Here is a 17,741-nt window from a genome sequence, read left to right on the forward strand (position 1 = left end):
ACACAGCCAGGAGAGGGGGGCATCACACAGCCAGGAGAGGGGGGCATCACACAGCCAGGGGAAGTAGGGGGAGGGGCAACACACCAGGGGGAGGGGGGCATCACACAGCCAGGAGAGGGGGGCATCACACAGCCGGGGGAGGGGGGCATCACACAGCCAAGGGAAGTAGGGGGAGGGGCAACACACCAGAGGGGGGCATCACACAGCCAGGAGAGGGGGGCATCACACAGCCGGGGGAGGGGGGCATCACACAGCCAGGGGAAGTAGGGGGAGGGGCAACACACCAGAGGGGGGCATCACACAGCCAGGAGAGGGGGGCATCACACAGCCGGGGGAGGGGGGCATCACACAGCCAGGGGAAGTAGGGGGAGGGGCAACACACCGGGGGGGGGGGGGGGGGGGGCATCACACTGTGTAAAACATATATCCTCATCTGACCATCCATCGCGTTTACATGATTGTAACATTGTAACTAGAGAGTTCATTGAAATTTGATTGACTCACAGATTTCTACTTCTTTCTACCAGTCATAGGACAGCTCCTAATTCCCCTAATGTCATCATTGAGAACACTGTTTGACATTGTAGGTGAAGAGGTTTGCAGAGGCCTTCTTCACATTTGAGTATCCGAAGATCACATGCCTGTCCTGCTACGAACCAAGGTTAGGTGAACACAGCATTTTGTTTGTTTGTTTCGTTTAACGCAGCACACAGCAATATTCCAGCTATATGATGGCGGTCTGTAAATAATGCCTGTCTGTCTGGGGTAGGCGTGTGAAGTTGCCTGTCTTCAGGTTCTCTGGGGTAGGGATGTAGAGAAGCCTGTCTGTCCGGGGTAGGGATGTAGAATTGCATGTCTGTCCGGGGTAGGGATGTAGAGCTGCCTGCCTGTCTGGGGTAGGGATGTAGAGCTGCCTGCCTGTCCGGGGTAGGGATGTAGAATTGCATGTCTGTCCGGGGTAGGGATGTAGAGTGGCCTGCCTGTCTGGGGTAGGGATGTAGAGCTGCTGCCTGTCTGGGGTAGGGATGTAGAGTGGCCTGTCTGTCTGGGGTAGGGATGTAGAGTGGCCTGCCTGTCTGGGGTAGGGATGTAGAGCTGCTGCCTGTCTGGGGTAGGGATGTAGAGCTGCCTGCCTGTCTGGGGTAGGGATGTAGAGCTGCCTGCCTGTCTGGGGTAGGGATGTAGAGCTGCTGCCTGTCTGGGGTAGGGATGTAGAGTGGCCTGCCTGTCTGGGGTAGGGATGTAGAGCTGCTGCCTGTCTGGGGTAGGGATGTAGAGCTGCTGCCTGTCTGGGGTAGGGATGTAGAGCTGCTGCCTGTCTGGGGTAGGGATGTAGAGTGGCCTGTCTGTCTGGGGTAGGGATGTAGAGCTGCTGCCTGTCTGGGGTAGGGATGTAGAGCTGCTGCCTGTCTGGGGTAGGGATGTAGAGCTGCCTGCCTGTCTGGGGTAGGGATGTAGAGCTGCTGCCTGTCTGGGGTAGGGATGTAGAGCTGCTGCCTGTCTGGGGTAGGGATGTAGAGCTGCTGCCTGTCTGTGGTAGGGGTGTGGAGTTATCTGTCTCTCTGTGGTAGGGGTGAGGAGTTATCTGTCTGTCTGGGGTGGGGTGGACAAGTGTTGTGGAGTTGCTTGTCTCTCTGTGGTAGGGGTGAGGAGTTATCTGTCTCTCTGGGGTGGGGTGGACAAGTGATGTGGAGTTGCCTGTCTCTCTGTGGTAGGGGTGAGGAGTTATCTTTCTGTCTGGGGTGGGGTGGACAAGTGTTATGGAGTTGCCTGTATCTTCTCACGTATCACTGCAGCATCCATGGCCATGCTGACCTTGCCAGCCTTGTCAAGAACTCCGTGTATTTCCAAAGCATTCCATCCCTGCCCGTGGAATGTACAGACCTTGATGGTGACTTCAACTCCTTGCCCATCATCTTCGAGGACATCTACCATGACCAGTGGCAGAACTCATATGGTAACCATGGTAACACTGATCGGCCCAGCTACAGCTGCAGCTGTAGATCCCAACCATACTGAACCATGAAAACTGGATTTTAAAAAGTATTTCTTTTCTCAATATTGAACAGAAAATAGTTGACCTTATAAGAGGATATGAATCTTTGATTTAAATGCTCTAGAGATTCCCCAGTTGAGTACTCAGCCAGAGTTCAGGAAGAGAATTTATGGATATATACATATATTGACAACTGACAGCCACTTGGTTGTCGGATATGATAGATGACGTTGCTTGAGACAATAGCTGGCCTGTTGCAGGGTACGAAACTGAATTCATTCAGTCGCTGGTAAACCAGTTTTCATTATTCTTAGCATTTAATCTCATAGAATGTGTTACCTTTACTAACATGCTGTTTCCTCACAGAGCTGGCAAAGAGGAAGAGTAGTATTATCCGTCAGAAAACAGAGGAAGAGAAGGAGAAAGAAAAAGTCAGCAAGTCTGATTCGAGTTCCACCGTGAATTCTCAGACCAGTGATCAAGGCACCTCCCCCAATAAGGTGTGGGTCAAGTCACGGAAAAAGTTCATCAAAAATATCAAACCTGAAGCTTTCCGGAGGCCTTCTTCGTACTCCTGCAGCGAGGCCGAGCTGAATGTCCACGGTGATGCTAAGGGCGCTGTGGCAACGCCAAACAAAGACGCTCAAGGTGTGACATTAGTTGGGTATCGGAAGAAAGAGCCGTTCGAGTTGGACTCAGTTGGGGTTCAACTGGGCACGCTCAGTCCAGCCACTGGGTTGTCCCAGCCGAATCTGGCGAGTCCATCGACCTACTCGTTCAATTCGGTGTCCATGCCTTCATTGTTTGTACGGTCCTGCTGGAGTAGGACAAGTGTTAACTCGCTACCTGACTTGACTGATTTATCTAAACATAGGGGTGACACGCTCGAAACACTTAAACACAATTTATCTCTTAAGAATGGAAATGCACATGACTCCAACCATGCTCGCTCGGTGTTCAAGGCACACAGATCTCACACTGCTCCCATTCCAGATCAATCCGGCCAAAACTTACCAAAACAAGATAAATCCAGTTCTGCTAGTGATAGTGCTAATGGTTCCAAGTCAACTGAGACACAGGGGTCAAAAGGTCACTCATCTAATTCACCAGGTACCTCAGCGAAGTCAGTTCGACAAACTTTAGATTTTGATAAAACATGTTATGACAGTTTAGCTGAAGGAATAAGTCAGGCTTTGGGCGAGAGGGAAGAGAAAGTTTCTGTAAGTTCTGATAACGAGGACAAACAAGACAGTGATACCAATGTTGCTAATGGTTACGATGAATTCATGGAATCTAATTGTGGTGCCAAGGGAGATGTGGATGTGTCGAAGACAGAACCTGCGTCTGCCGCCTTAAGCGTACAGCAGACGGCTCTCGTCACCAGCGGTGTGGATAGTGCCTTAGGAAGTGAAATCTCGTTACAAGATGGCGCCACTGTGGTCGAGACTGCATCGACTGTGTCTAAAGATAGTGGTTTGAACATGAAAAGTGACGTCACGTCCGTCATCATTGTAGATGATGGCGACACTGCATCAGTTATGTCTGAGACCTGCAATAGCAGTAAGATATCAATCCTTGAACTTCTCAAAGAAGAATATGCAAAATCCAATCCGGGTGAGAAAATACATTTATCGGATGAGCATTTAGATATAAGTACCTCCGTGAAGTCCAATCTGGGCTGTCATCGAGCGTCAAGCGACACCGACATCATCCGCAACATTGAAGAGGAGAAGTGGAAGGAGGAGACGAGTATAGCAGGTGTGGTGATGAGGCGCAGTGACGGCATTCCACAGCCTCGTGGCCGAGTCCTCTCATCATCGTCATCCTATCCGGAGTTGAGCAGGTATGGCGAACCAGAGAAACCCAAACTGGTGTCCGCGATTGGCCACAACACCGTAAAGTAAGTGACACAGTTAATGCACCCTGTGGTGATGGTGTCTCGTCCGTCGTCAACGCTCTTTGGTTTGTATCAAGCAGGGTTGGCATGTCAGGGCTTCCATAAGGAATCTGGAATCGGTGTACGTAGATACACGAGAAAACGTCTTCCAGAAACAACTCTATATCGCTCTGTGTATTTATTTTAAATTAAAATAATTATGCGTCTTCGGGATGATAATGATAAATCATATTTAAAATTGTTAGCTTGAATATTTGCCAAATTTACATTAAGGACCGTGATGCCAACTTTGTTTGACCATTTACTTTTGTTTGCTCTTCCTGACACCAGTTGATATTGTGTCGTGACATACATCACTTTGTTTTCATTTCAATTCTTCCTTTGTTATGGTATTGTTGTCTCCTGGGTTACCATGGTTACAAGGAAAACACCAAGTGATGGAAGAATGAGTCACACAACTACGAAAGTTTAAGTTATGAATTTAGACTCTGATCCATTCAACAATTACAACATTGTGGTTTGAATCCCGGATGGCAACCCCAAATTGCTAGAATTTGTACTTTACTAACAAAGTGTAATCCTAAATATAACATATATGTTGAATTACAACAAGACTTGATGTTTTCTGCTGTTGTTTTCTGTATAGAGTTGTGTAGAGATTGTTGACTTATAAGCAACACCCATGCTGATATAGACTGTGTTCCACTGGCAGTTGCCTCACAGAACATTGTTCCAGAGTTGTACAAGAAACGGGGGAAAATACACAGATCTTTTAATTCCATGAAAACAGTGATCCCTTAGGGTTCTGTACAACTTATTAATTATGTTTTCATGTTTTGTTTTTTAAAAGTGGTAGGCCGATGTGAGGATGTGTGTGTATGTAGTGTGTTTTCACTTCAGTGTGAGCAATACGAGTCACACACAACTGTAGTTGTATGGCCATGATGGTGTTCAGCTCTTTATGTCAAGTGTTCTCTTTTTAAACTTGTTTCGCAGTATCGGATGAAGGCTTAATATCATTTTAAGGGATTCTGAAATAGAAGATGTTTTTGAGACTCATTATTATGTATACAGAAATTAATACCAAATTCAGAAAAATTTGATAGTGATATCTGGAAAATTATTGACCGAAGACAGATGGAATGGTTATAATTGCCAGTGTTTTAACTTAACTGTTCCGTGTTTACTGATGTGACCAGGTCTGTGAGGTGACTGGATGTTTGCTGCATTCTTTAGCTGAGATCTGTGTATGTTTATTTCAGCGACATAGATACCAATGACAGGTAATCAGCTGGTGCATCTTTGCTGAGACTACTGACTCCATTAATACTGCCTGACTAATGCCTCATCACTTGCTCCCTCAAGACCTGAGAACAGGGCTGTGATTCCACCCCATCTGTTTATCAGTCAGCCCACCCCATCTGTTTTTGACCCAGCCAACCCCATCTGTTTATGACCCACGCCACCCCAAATTTTTATGACCCATGCCACCCCAAATTTTTATGACCCACGCCACCCTGTCTGTTAATGACCCAGCCCACCCCATCTTTTTTTATCCAGCCCATCCCATCTGTATATGACCACCCAAACTGTTTATCATTGTTTATGACCCAGCCCAGCCCATCTGTTTATCAGCTCACCCAAACTGTTTATCATTGTTTATGACCCAGCCCAGCCCATCTGTTTATCAGCGCACCCAAACTGTTTATCATTGTTTATGACCAAGCCCAGCCCATCTGTTTATCAGCGCACCTCATCTGTTTATCAGCCAGCCCATCCCATCTGTTTATCAGCCAGCCCATCTATTTATCAGCCAGCCCGTCCCATCTGTTTATGACCCAGCCAACCCCATCTGTTTTGACCCAGCCCACCCCATCTGTTTGTCAGCCCACCCCATCTGTTTATCAGCCAGCCCATCCCATCTGTTTATCAGCCAACCCCATCTGTTAATGACCCAGCCAACCCCATCTGTTTATCAGCCCACCCCATCTGTTTATCAGCCCACCCTATGGAACATGGCATGGTAAATACTATGTCAGATTAATTCTATATGCCACCTTGTGATCTGAAGTTGCAGGTATTTTGTGTCAACTGACATTTTACATATCACAGTTTAAACATTGAACTGTTATAGTAGACCCCCTCAGTCTTTCACTCCTGTGTGCTGTTAGCAGTTTCTCAGGTCTTGAAGGATTTATTTCTCTGACTGTATTTGATGTTGTCATTGTGTGCTGTACTTCTCTCAGGATATTGGCCTATATTCCATCCCGGTGTTATATCAATCATATTCAGTCCCAGTATTATATCAGTCTTATACCATCCGGCATTACATCTATCTTATACCATCCTTTTTTAATGATTTTATTTCACACAACAATAAGTTTACAGAATATAGTTCACATGCAATCTTAAAAACATACAAGTAACAAAGTCTAACTTATACCATCCTGGTGTGATATCATTCTTATACCATCCTGGTGTGATATCAATCTTATACCATCCCGGCCTTACATCAATCTTATACCATCCTGGTGGGATATCAATGTTATACCATCCCGGCATTACATCAATCTTATACCATCCTGGTGTGATATCAATCTTATACCATCCCGGCCTTACATCAGTCTTATACCATCCTGGTGTGATATCAATCTTATACCATCCCGGCCTTACATCAATCTTATACCATCCTGGTGTGATATCAATCTTATACCATCCCGGCCTTACATCAATCTTATACCATCCTGGTGTGATATCAATCTTATACCATCCCGGCCTTACATCAATCTTATACCATCCTGGTGTGATATCATTCTTATACCATACTGGTGTGATATCATTCTTATACCATCCCGACCTTACATCAATCTTATACCATCCTGGTGTGATATCAATCTTATACCATCCCGACCTTACATCAATCTTATACCATCCTGGTGTGATATCAATCTTATACCATCCCGACCTTACATCAATCTTATACCATACTGGTGTGATATCATTCTTATACCATCCTGGTGTGATATCAATCTTATACCATCCTGGCCTTACATCAATCTTATACCATCCTGGTGTGATATCAATCTTATACCATCCCGGCATTACATCAATCTTATACCATACTTGTGTGATATCATTCTTATACCATCCTGGTGTGATATCAATCTTATACCATCCTGGCCTTACATCAATTTTATACCATCCTGGTGTGATATCAATCTTATACCATCCCGGCATTACATCAATCTTATACCATCCTGGTGTGATATCATTCTTATACCATCCCGACCTTACATCAATCTTATACCATCCTGGTGTGATATCAATCTTTTACCATCCTTGTGTATTATCAATCTTTTACCATCCCGGCATTACATCAATCTTATACCATCCTGGTGTGATATCAATCTTATACCATCCTGGTGTAATATCATTCTTTTACCATCCCGGCATTACATCAATCTTATACTATCCTGGTGTGATATCAATCTTTTACCATCCTGGTGTAATATCAATCTTTTACCATCCCGGCATTACATCAATCTTATACCATCCCGGCCTTACATCAATCTTATTCCATCCTGGTGTGATATCAATCTTATACCATCCTGGCATTGCATCAATCTTATACCATCCCGACCTCACACTCACTCACTCACTCACTCACTCACTCACTCACTCACTCACTCACTCACTCACTCACTCACTCACTCACTCACTCACTCACTCACTCACTCACTCACTCACTCACTCACTCACTCTCACACACACACACACACACAGTGGAAGCATCAAGATTACTGTTTCATTTCTGGCTATTGAACATGTAGCATGGCCCATCCTCCTCTCGGTGTTGTCAATGGTTGTGCTTTGATTGGCTGTCCCCGAGGGCATGTTTCGTGTTGTACAGTTGTATGTGTCAGAGTCTGCCAGGGTTGTGTACAATACGTACCTGTGTCTCTTGTACCAGTACAATGGCGTTATGTACCTGTCATACACTTTCTGTGGAAATATATGTTACATACATTAGGTTTAGGATATATACTTGTATATGGTCAGATAAAAATATAACAATTTTACAGGTGAGACATATTTTTTAAGTTGCTATGAAATTATAGCAAATTCAAAGGTTAATGCTATACAATCGTAATAATTATGCATCTTTTTACAATAAAAGTGAACTGATCTTAAAGTACTATGAGGTTGCAATGCTACAGGGATCTGCTGTGCCATGCAAATTCAAATATGCATTTATCAATTCTACCATTCTTGCAAAATAACTTGCATACCCCCATGGTCCTATACTGGCAACAGCCGCCTCCTAGGTCTTGTGGTAGAGCGTCCGCCCGTAGAGCGGAAGGTCCGGGGTTCGATCCCCGGCCGCGTCATACCAAAAGACATTAAAAGATGGTACTTGTTGTTACCCTGTCTGGCGCTCGGCATTAAGGGGCTAAAACAAGGACTGGTCGGCTCGGAGTCAGTATACTGTGTCTGAGTGGGGTATTCATGTTAAACTGCGGCATGGTATCTCAGTGAGCTAGCACTATAAATCGGCATCAGTCCGGACTAGTACAAGCAACCACACACACACACACACGTGCATGCACGTCGCTATATAAGTGCAATAATCTTGGACGCGACGTTAAACCCAATTTCACCTCACCTATACTGGCAACAGAGTAGTATGTCAATATGCATACCCTCATGGGCCTATACTGGCAATATAGTACCAGTATCTCATTATGCATACCCCCATGGGCCTATACTGGCAATATAGTACCAGTATCTCATTATGCATACCCCCATGGGCCTATACTGGCAATATAGTACCAGTATCTCATTATGCATACCCCCATGGGCCTATACTGGCAACATAGTACCAGCATCTAATTATGCATACCCCCATGGGCCTATACTGGCAATATAGTACCAGTATCTCATTATGCATACCGCCTATACTGGCAATATAGTACCAGCTGACATGCCAGGATATATCTTGGTGCTAGGATATGTCATGTCTCCCCTACTTTGCTATGGAGGCCGTATTATTGAAGTGAACTGTGAATGGTTTACTTTCAGTTTCGTCACGTTGAGGGAGCGCATGAAGCTGGAGATGAAGTACCAGGGACACCTGTACAGGTGAGTTGATTACAGGTAGCTCTAGTGCTATGTAATAAAACACAGGAGGAGGAAGTCGGACTCATCTTGTTCTCTTTCCACTTATATGTAAATGTTACCTGAAACACAAGTCAAATTCTCTTGGGCCTGAATTAATAATTCACCACTTTGCAGTTTTATGGTTTCAAAGTATCCCCACGTAACATGTTTTCGAGCCCCTAAACAATACGTTACCATGAGCTTATTAACGTAGTCAAAGTAGATGCTTCAAAGATCACTGAAGATATCGAAGTGTTCACCGCTTGTCACTGAAGTTATTTTACGAATTAAGCTACATGAGGTAAGATAGTCAATAAGTAATGAAAACATACCTCAAAACTTAGTTTTTCACTTATCTTGTTAATGCACATTTTAATCAAACTTGAACTGATGCACCCATGATGTATCGTCTGCTGAAGGGCTTGAAATGAAGTGATGGTAACAAGATGGCACCTGATTGACGCATCTTGCACGGGAGACTTTATCACGATTCATTTGACAAGATGTGGTCATTTGACTATCCAGTTGTAAACAGAAATACATGTGCTCAAAGGTCAGACTTAATTTTAGTGCATTACGATTGTTACTAGACAAGTACAGAGAAATATTTCTTGGGGGCTCGAAAACACAGTGTGCGAGGTTATATGTATGTAAAGTCCTCCGGGCTGTGATGTACTCCTGATCTGTTCCAGCGAGGCATCCCAGCTGGCATCCTGCATGCCATACTTCCAGGTCCCCGACATCCTGGACGATGGCGGCCAGGACGGCATCCACCTCATCGTGTGTGTCCACGGCCTGGACGGTCAGTAGATATATATTGTATACACCACATCGTGTGTGTCCACTGCCTGGACGGTCATTTGAGATATATTGTATACACCTCATCGTGTGTGTCCACGGTCTGGACAGTCAGTAGATATATATTGTTTACACCTCATCATGTGTGTCCACGGCCTGGACGGTCAGTAGATATATATTGTATATACCTCATCGTGTGGGTCCACGGTCTGGACAGTCAGTAGATATAAATTGTATACACCTCATCATGTTTGTCCACGGCTTGGACGGTCAGTAGATTTATATTGTATACACCTCATCGTGTGTGTCTACGGTCTGGACGGTCAGTAGATATATATTGTATACATCTCATCGTGTGTGTCCACGGTCTGGGCGGTCAGTAGATTTATATTGTATACACCTCATCGTGTGTGTCTACGGTCTGGACGGTCAGTAGATATATATTGTATACATCTCATCGTGTGTGTCCACGGTCTGGGCGGTCAGTAGATATATATTGTATACACCTCATTGTGTGTGTCCACGGTGTGGATGGTCAGTAGATATATATTGTATACACCTCATCATGTGTGTCCACGGCCTGGACGGTCAGTAGATATATATTGTATACACCTCATCGTGTGTGTCCACGGTCTGGACGGTCAGTAGATATATATTGTATACACCTCATCGTGTGTGTCCACAGTCTGGACGGTCAGTAGATATATATTGTATACACCTCATCGTGTGTGTCCATGGTCTGGACGGTCAGTAGATATATATTGTATACACTTCATCATGTGTGTCCACAGTCTGGACGGTCAGTAGATATATATTGTATACACCTCATCGTGTGTGTCCACAGTCTGGACGGTCAGTAGATATATATTGTATACACCTCATCGTGTGTGTCCACCGCCTGGATGGTCAGTAGATATATATTGTATACACCTCATCGTGTGTGTCCAGTGTCCAGACGGTCAGTAGATATATATTGTATACACCTCATTGTGTGTGTCCACGGTCTGGATGGTCAGTAGATATATATTGTATACACCTCATCGTGTGTGTCCACGGTCTTGAGGGTTAGTAGATATATATTGTATACTCCTCATCGTGTGTGTCCACAGTCTGGACGGTCAGTAGATATATATTGTATACACCTCATCGTGTGTGTCTATGGTCTGGACGGTCAATAGATATATATTGTATACACCTCATCGTGTGTGTCCACGGTCTGGACGGTCAGTAGATATATATTGTATACACCTCATCGTGTGTGTCCACGGTCTGGACGGTCAGTAGATATATATTGTATACACCACATCGTGTGTGTCCACGGCCTGGACGGTCAGTAGATATATATTGTATACACCTCATCATGTGTGTCCACGGTCTGGACGGTCAGTAGATATATATTGTATACACTTCATCATGTGTGTCCAGTCTGGACGGTCAGTAGATATATATTGTATACACCTCATCGTGTGTGTCCACGGTCTGGACGGTCAGTAGATATATATTGTATACTCCTCATCATGTGTGTCCACGGTCTGGACGGTCAGTAGATATATATTGTATACACCTCATCGTGTGTGTCCACGGTCTGGACGGTCAGTAGATATATATTGTATACACCTCATCGTGTGTGTCCAGTGTCCAGACGGTCAGTAGATATATATTGTATACACCTCATCGTGTGTGTCCAGTGTCCAGACGGTCAGTAGATATATATTGTATACACCTCATCGTGTGTGTCCAGTGTCCAGACGGTCAGTAGATATATATTGTATACACCTCATCGTGTGTGTCCAGTGTCCAGACGGTCAGTAGATATATATTGTATACACCTCATCGTGTGTGTCCAGTGTCCAGACGGTCAGTAGATATATATTGTATACACCTCATCGTGTGTGTCCAGTGTCCAGACGGTCAGTAGAGATATATTGTATACACCTCATCGTGTGTGTCCAGTGTCCAGACAGTCAGTAGATATATATTGTATACACCTCATCGTGTGTGTCCAGTGTCCAGACGGTCAGTAGATATATATTGTATACACCTCATCGTGTGTGTCCAGTGTCCAGACGGTCAGTAGATATATATTGTATACACCTCATCGTGTGTGTCCAGTGTCCAGACGGTCAGTAGATATATATTGTATACACCTCATCGTGTGTGTCCAGTGTCCAGACGGTCAGTAGAGATATATTGTATACACCTCATCGTGTGTGTCCAGTGTCCAGACGGTCAGTAGATATATATTGTATACACCTCATCGTGTGTGTCCAGTGTCCAGACGGTCAGTAGATATATATTGTATACACCTCATCGTGTGTGTCCACGGCCTGGACGGTCAGTAGATATATATTGTATAAACCTCATCGTGTGTGTCCACGGTCTGGACGGTCAGTAGATATATATTGTATACACCTCATCGTGTGTGTCCAGTGTCCAGACGGTCAGTAGATATATATTGTATACACCTCATCGTGTGTGTCCAGTGTCCAGACGGTCAGTAGATATATATTGTATACACCTCATCGTGTGTGTCCAGTGTCCAGACGGTCAGTAGATATATATTGTATACACCTCATCGTGTGTGTCCAGTGTCCAGACGGTCAGTAGATATATATTGTATACACCTCATCGTGTGTGTCCAGTGTCCAGACGGTCAGTAGATTTATATTGTATACACCTCATCGTGTGTGTCCACGGCCTGGACGGTCAGTAGATATATATTGTATACACCTCATCGTGTGTGTCCACGGTCTGGACGGTCAGTAGATATATATTGTATACACCTCATCGTGTGTGTCCAGTGTCCAGACGGTCAGTAGATATATATTGTATACACCTCATCGTGTGTGTCCAGTGTCCAGACGGTCAGTAGATATATATTGTATACACCTCATCGTGTGTGTCCAGTGTCCAGACGGTCAGTAGATATATATTGTATACACCTCATCGTGTGTGTCCAGTGTCCAGACGGTCAGTAGATATATATTGTATACACCTCATCGTGTGTGTCCACGGCCTGGACGGTCAGTAGATATATATTGTATACACCTCATCGTGTGTGTCCACGGTCTGGACGGTCAGTAGATATATATTGTATACACCTCATCGTGTGTGTCCAGTGTCCAGACGGTCAGTAGATATATATTGTATACACCTCATCGTGTGTGTCCAGTGTCCAGACGGTCAGTAGAGATATATTGTATACACCTCATCGTGTGTGTCCAGTGTCCAGACGGTCAGTAGATATATATTGTATACACCTCATCGTGTGTGTCCAGTGTCCAGACGGTCAGTAGATATATATTGTATACACCTCATCGTGTGTGTCCAGTGTCCAGACGGTCAGTAGATATATATTGTATACACCTCATCGTGTGTGTCCAGTGTCCAGACGGTCAGTAGATATATATTGTATACACCTCATCGTGTGTGTCCAGTGTCCAGACGGTCAGTAGATATATATTGTATACACCTCATCGTGTGTGTCCAGTGTCCAGACGGTCAGTAGATATATATTGTATACACCTCATCGTGTGTGTCCAGTGTCCAGACGGTCAGTAGATATATATTGTATACACCTCATCGTGTGTGTCCAGTGTCCAGACGGTCAGTAGATATATATTGTATACACCTCATCGTGTGTGTCCAGTGTCCAGACGGTCAGTAGATATATATTGTATACACCTCATCGTGTGTGTCCAGTGTCCAGACGGTCAGTAGATATATATTGTATACACCTCATCGTGTGTGTCCAGTGTCCAGACGGTCAGTAGATATATATTGTATACACCTCATCGTGTGTGTCCAGTGTCCAGACGGTCAGTAGATATATATTGTATACACCTCATCGTGTGTGTCCAGTGTCCAGACGGTCAGTAGATATATATTGTATACACCTCATCGTGTGTGTCCAGTGTCCAGACGGTCAGTAGATATATATTGTATACACCTCATCGTGTGTGTCCAGTGTCCAGACGGTCAGTAGATATATATTGTATACACCTCATCGTGTGTGTCCAGTGTCCAGACGGTCAGTAGATATATATTGTATACACCTCATCGTGTGTGTCCAGTGTCCAGACGGTCAGTAGATATATATTGTATACACCTCATCGTGTGTGTCCAGTGTCCAGACGGTCAGTAGATATATATTGTATACACCTCATCGTGTGTGTCCAGTGTCCAGACGGTCAGTAGATATATATTGTATACACCTCATCGTGTGTGTCCAGTGTCCAGACGGTCAGTAGATATATATTGTATACACCTCATCGTGTGTGTCCAGTGTCCAGACGGTCAGTAGATATATATTGTATACACCTCATCGTGTGTGTCCAGTGTCCAGACGGTCAGTAGATATATATTGTATACACCTCATCGTGTGTGTCCAGTGTCCAGACGGTCAGTAGATATATATTGTATACACCTCATCGTGTGTGTCCACGGCCTGGACGGTCAGTAGATATATATTGTATACACCTCATCGTGTGTGTCCAGTGTCCAGACGGTGAGGGTCTTGCCTTCTTGACTAAATACCCACACAAACAATGCTGGATCAGTAATCATGAGACTCAACCTTATATATTATAAATTCCTGGAATGAATCTGCAACTCCAAAAGAATTTTTCAATATTCTTCCTAATAAATATCTTTTGGGAATATCTTCAGTCTTCAGCTGTAAGTTTGAATCAAATTGACAGAAGTAAATATTAAATGTGTGTAGTTTCTCCTTCTCGTGACCAGGTAACAGTGCGGACCTGCGGCTGGTGCGGACGTACATTGAGATGGCGTTGCCTGGATACAAGTTGGAGTTCCTCATGTCAGAGAGGAACCAGGTACTGAAACGCACACCAATATCAAACTTATCCAACAACAAAGTATATGATTCTTTCCTGACAAGTATAATATTTATCTTAAAACTCTTAAAATTGCTGATGCGGTGTAAGACAATATGTATTCATTTATTCAGTTATCTTAAAACAAGTTGTATAATGGTAACTGCCACCAAGCTGTTTATCATATTCTGGGAACAATATTTAAGGGAACACCCAAAAATATTCAGTAGTGATATGTAAAGACATTTGAGGAATTCAATCTTACTAGCAAAGGCAATATCTTGTCCATGCCCGGTGAGCATCGATGCAGACACAACATCTTTTGGGTATACTGATATCAAACGCCAGATTGTCTCCCCTTGCCATTCTTGTTGTAAGGCCTGCCCAAGCTGTTGCAAGTTGTGTGAATGCTGAGATCAGCTGTGAACCCTTCCGCCCACATCATCCCAAAGGTGTTCACTCGGTGACAGTGACATGCTGAGATCAGCTGTGAACCCTTCCGCCCACATCATCCCAAAGGTGTTCACTCGGTGACAGTGACATGCTGAGATCAGCTGTGAACCCTTCCGCCCACATCATCCCAAAGGTGTTCACTCGGTGACAGTGACATGCTGAGATCAGCTGTGAACCCTTCCACCCACATCATCCCAAAGGTGTTCACTCGGTGACAGTGACATGCTGAGATCAGCTTGAACCCTTCTGCCCACATCATCCCAAAGGTGTTCACTCGGTGACAGTGACATGCTGAGATCAGCTGTGAACCCTTCCACCCACATCATCCCAAAGGTGTTCACTCGGTGACAGTGACATGCTGAGATCAGCTGTGAACCCTTCCGCCCACATCATCCCAAAGGTGTTCACTCGGTGACAGTGACATGCTGAGATCAGCTGTGAACCCTTCCGCCCACATCATCCCAAAGGTGTTCACTTGGTGAGAGTTCACTTGGCTAGCCAGGGCAATACTGTGACATCTTGCTGCCTCAGACATCCTGTGAGGACGCACGTTGTCATCCTGGAACCCAAAGTTCTCACCTATGCACTGGGAAAATGGCTTTACTACTGGATGCAACATTTGGTCATGTTCCTTGTGCGGTCATCAGATCCGTGCTGTTGTTGTATGTGGTGCCAGCCCAGACCATGATGCTGCCACCACCATACCTATTGTGTTCTTGGACTGATACCTGATTCTACCCCTCTCCACACCATCTCCAAACAAGCTGTCTACCATCTGTAAAGAGTAAACAATTCCTCATTCCTTCAGAAAACATGGTGTATCTTCAATGCCCCTGTTGACGACCTCCCAGCTGCTGTGCCCACTGCTGTCTGAGGCACCTGTGTGCAGCAGTGATACGCATTCTTCTAGAAGCAGTATTTAAGTTTCGTATCGTTGACGCCAAAAGTCGGATTCCTTTGGCAACCTGAAGTTGTCCATCAGTTCTGGTGCAGAACGGAATCTGTACCTCAACACATTGGTGCCGACATACCGGTCCTGCCTGGGAGTTGTCTGTCTAGCCCCACCCTAATCTTAACCCCACCCGTTCGCTGATATCGTTCCATCAGTTCTTTATCACAAGTTATATGATATTTACCTTACAACAGGTTAGACATAAAAAGCCAAGTATGCTGTTGGATCTGACTGCCACCATGTAACAATTATTTCAGCTGGACACATTCGCGGAGTTTGAAGTGATGACCGTACGTCTGGTGGATGAGATCCTGTCCTACATCGACATCTACGGACTTCATCTTGCTAAGATCAGGCAAGTCTATACTAAGCATAATAAAAGTGAAGTCACACGAGATGAGGATGAGTACTTGCTCACACGTGATGAGGCTGGGTGTGTGTGTTGTTAGCCTTGTAACTGTGTGAGAGACCTGTGTGGACTGTCAAACCAGTACTTGCTCACACGTGATGAGGCTGGGTGTGTGTGTTGTTAACCTTGTAACTGTGTGAGAGACCTGTGTGGACTGTCATGCCAGTACTTGCTCACACGTGATGAGGCTGTGTGTGTGTGTTGTTAACCTTGTAACTGTGTGAGAGACCTGTGTGGACTGACATCCCTGTACTTGCTCACACGTGATGAGGCTGTGTGTGTGTGTTGTTAACCTTGTAACTGTGTGAGAGACCTGTGTGGACTGACATCCCTGTACTTGCTCACACGTGATGAGGCTGTGTGTGTGTGTTGTTAACCTTGTAACTGTGTGAGAGACCTGTGTGGACTGACATCCCTGTACTTGCTCACACGTGATGAGGCTGGGTGTGTGTGTTGTTAACCTTGTAACTGTGTGAGAGACCTGTGTGGACTGACATCCCTGTACTTGCTCACACGTGATGAGGCTGTGTGTGTGTGTTGTTAACCTTGTAACTGTGTGAGAGACCTGTGTGGACTGACATCCCTGTACTTGCTCACACGTGATGAGGCTGGGTGTGTGTGTTGTTAACCTTGTAACTGTGTGAGAGACCTGTGTGGACTGACATCCCTGTACTTGCTCACACGTGATGGGAGAGGGTTTCATCACGATGTCCTCATGTAGAAACAGGGGGCAGTGCAGGCTAGGGGTCTTGCCCGGGGTCAGGACGTACTTCATGCAGGTTGTAAGGCCGACTAAACTGGGGATTGGGTGGTCCTGCTGTGTGCCATCGTACATCCATGGTCTGGATCAGTGCTCATGCTGTCAGTCTCTTGTTAGCCTTGTCCAGACTCAGTTATTTGCAGGACATAGATTCTAATCATAAAACCCATGAAGATCCGTGTCAGAATAGGTCTTCAGCAACCCATGTTTGTCTTAAGAGGCGACTATGCTTGTCTTAAGAGGTGACTATGCTTGTCGTAAGACGTGACTAACAGGATCAGGTGATTAGGCTCACTGACTTGGTTGATGCATGTCATCATATCCCAATTGCATGGATCAATACTCATGATCATGACTCGATTATTTACATACCCCCATCTTATAGCTGTAATATTGCTGAGTTTGGTGTTAGAGAACAAACAAACAAACTTGTCATAACAGATAGGTATGGGTGGCCATGACGATAAAGGTGCTTGGGTTGGTT

The 17,741-nt window shown here is 44.9% G+C and overlaps 1 protein-coding gene across 4 annotated transcripts in view; it reads left to right on the forward strand.

The window, feature by feature from the left end:
• The window catches only part of LOC124120485 (protein FAM135A-like), a 73,683-nt gene that overhangs the window by 44,912 nt on the left and 11,030 nt on the right, over window positions 1-17,741 (forward strand). Inside the window, exons 11-18 of one of the 4 annotated variants that reach the window (XM_048400136.1) lie at window positions 588-661; window positions 1,797-1,957; window positions 2,363-3,896; window positions 5,156-5,176; window positions 8,973-9,032; window positions 9,743-9,852; window positions 14,592-14,683; window positions 16,346-16,443. In XM_048400136.1, the coding sequence (XP_048256093.1) occupies window positions 588-661; window positions 1,797-1,957; window positions 2,363-3,896; window positions 5,156-5,176; window positions 8,973-9,032; window positions 9,743-9,852; window positions 14,592-14,683; window positions 16,346-16,443 (2,150 nt within the window). The remainder of the gene's footprint in view (window positions 1-587; window positions 662-1,796; window positions 1,958-2,362; window positions 3,897-5,155; window positions 5,177-8,972; window positions 9,033-9,742; window positions 9,853-14,591; window positions 14,684-16,345; window positions 16,444-17,741) is intronic. The other 3 variants (XM_048400138.1, XM_048400137.1, XM_048400139.1) reach the window with 3 other exon arrangements.

The sequence above is a fragment of the Haliotis rufescens genome, unplaced genomic scaffold, assembly GCF_023055435.1.
Source record: "Haliotis rufescens isolate VD_foot unplaced genomic scaffold, xgHalRufe1.0.p SCAF_2, whole genome shotgun sequence".
NCBI lineage: Eukaryota > Metazoa > Mollusca > Gastropoda > Lepetellida > Haliotidae > Haliotis > Haliotis rufescens.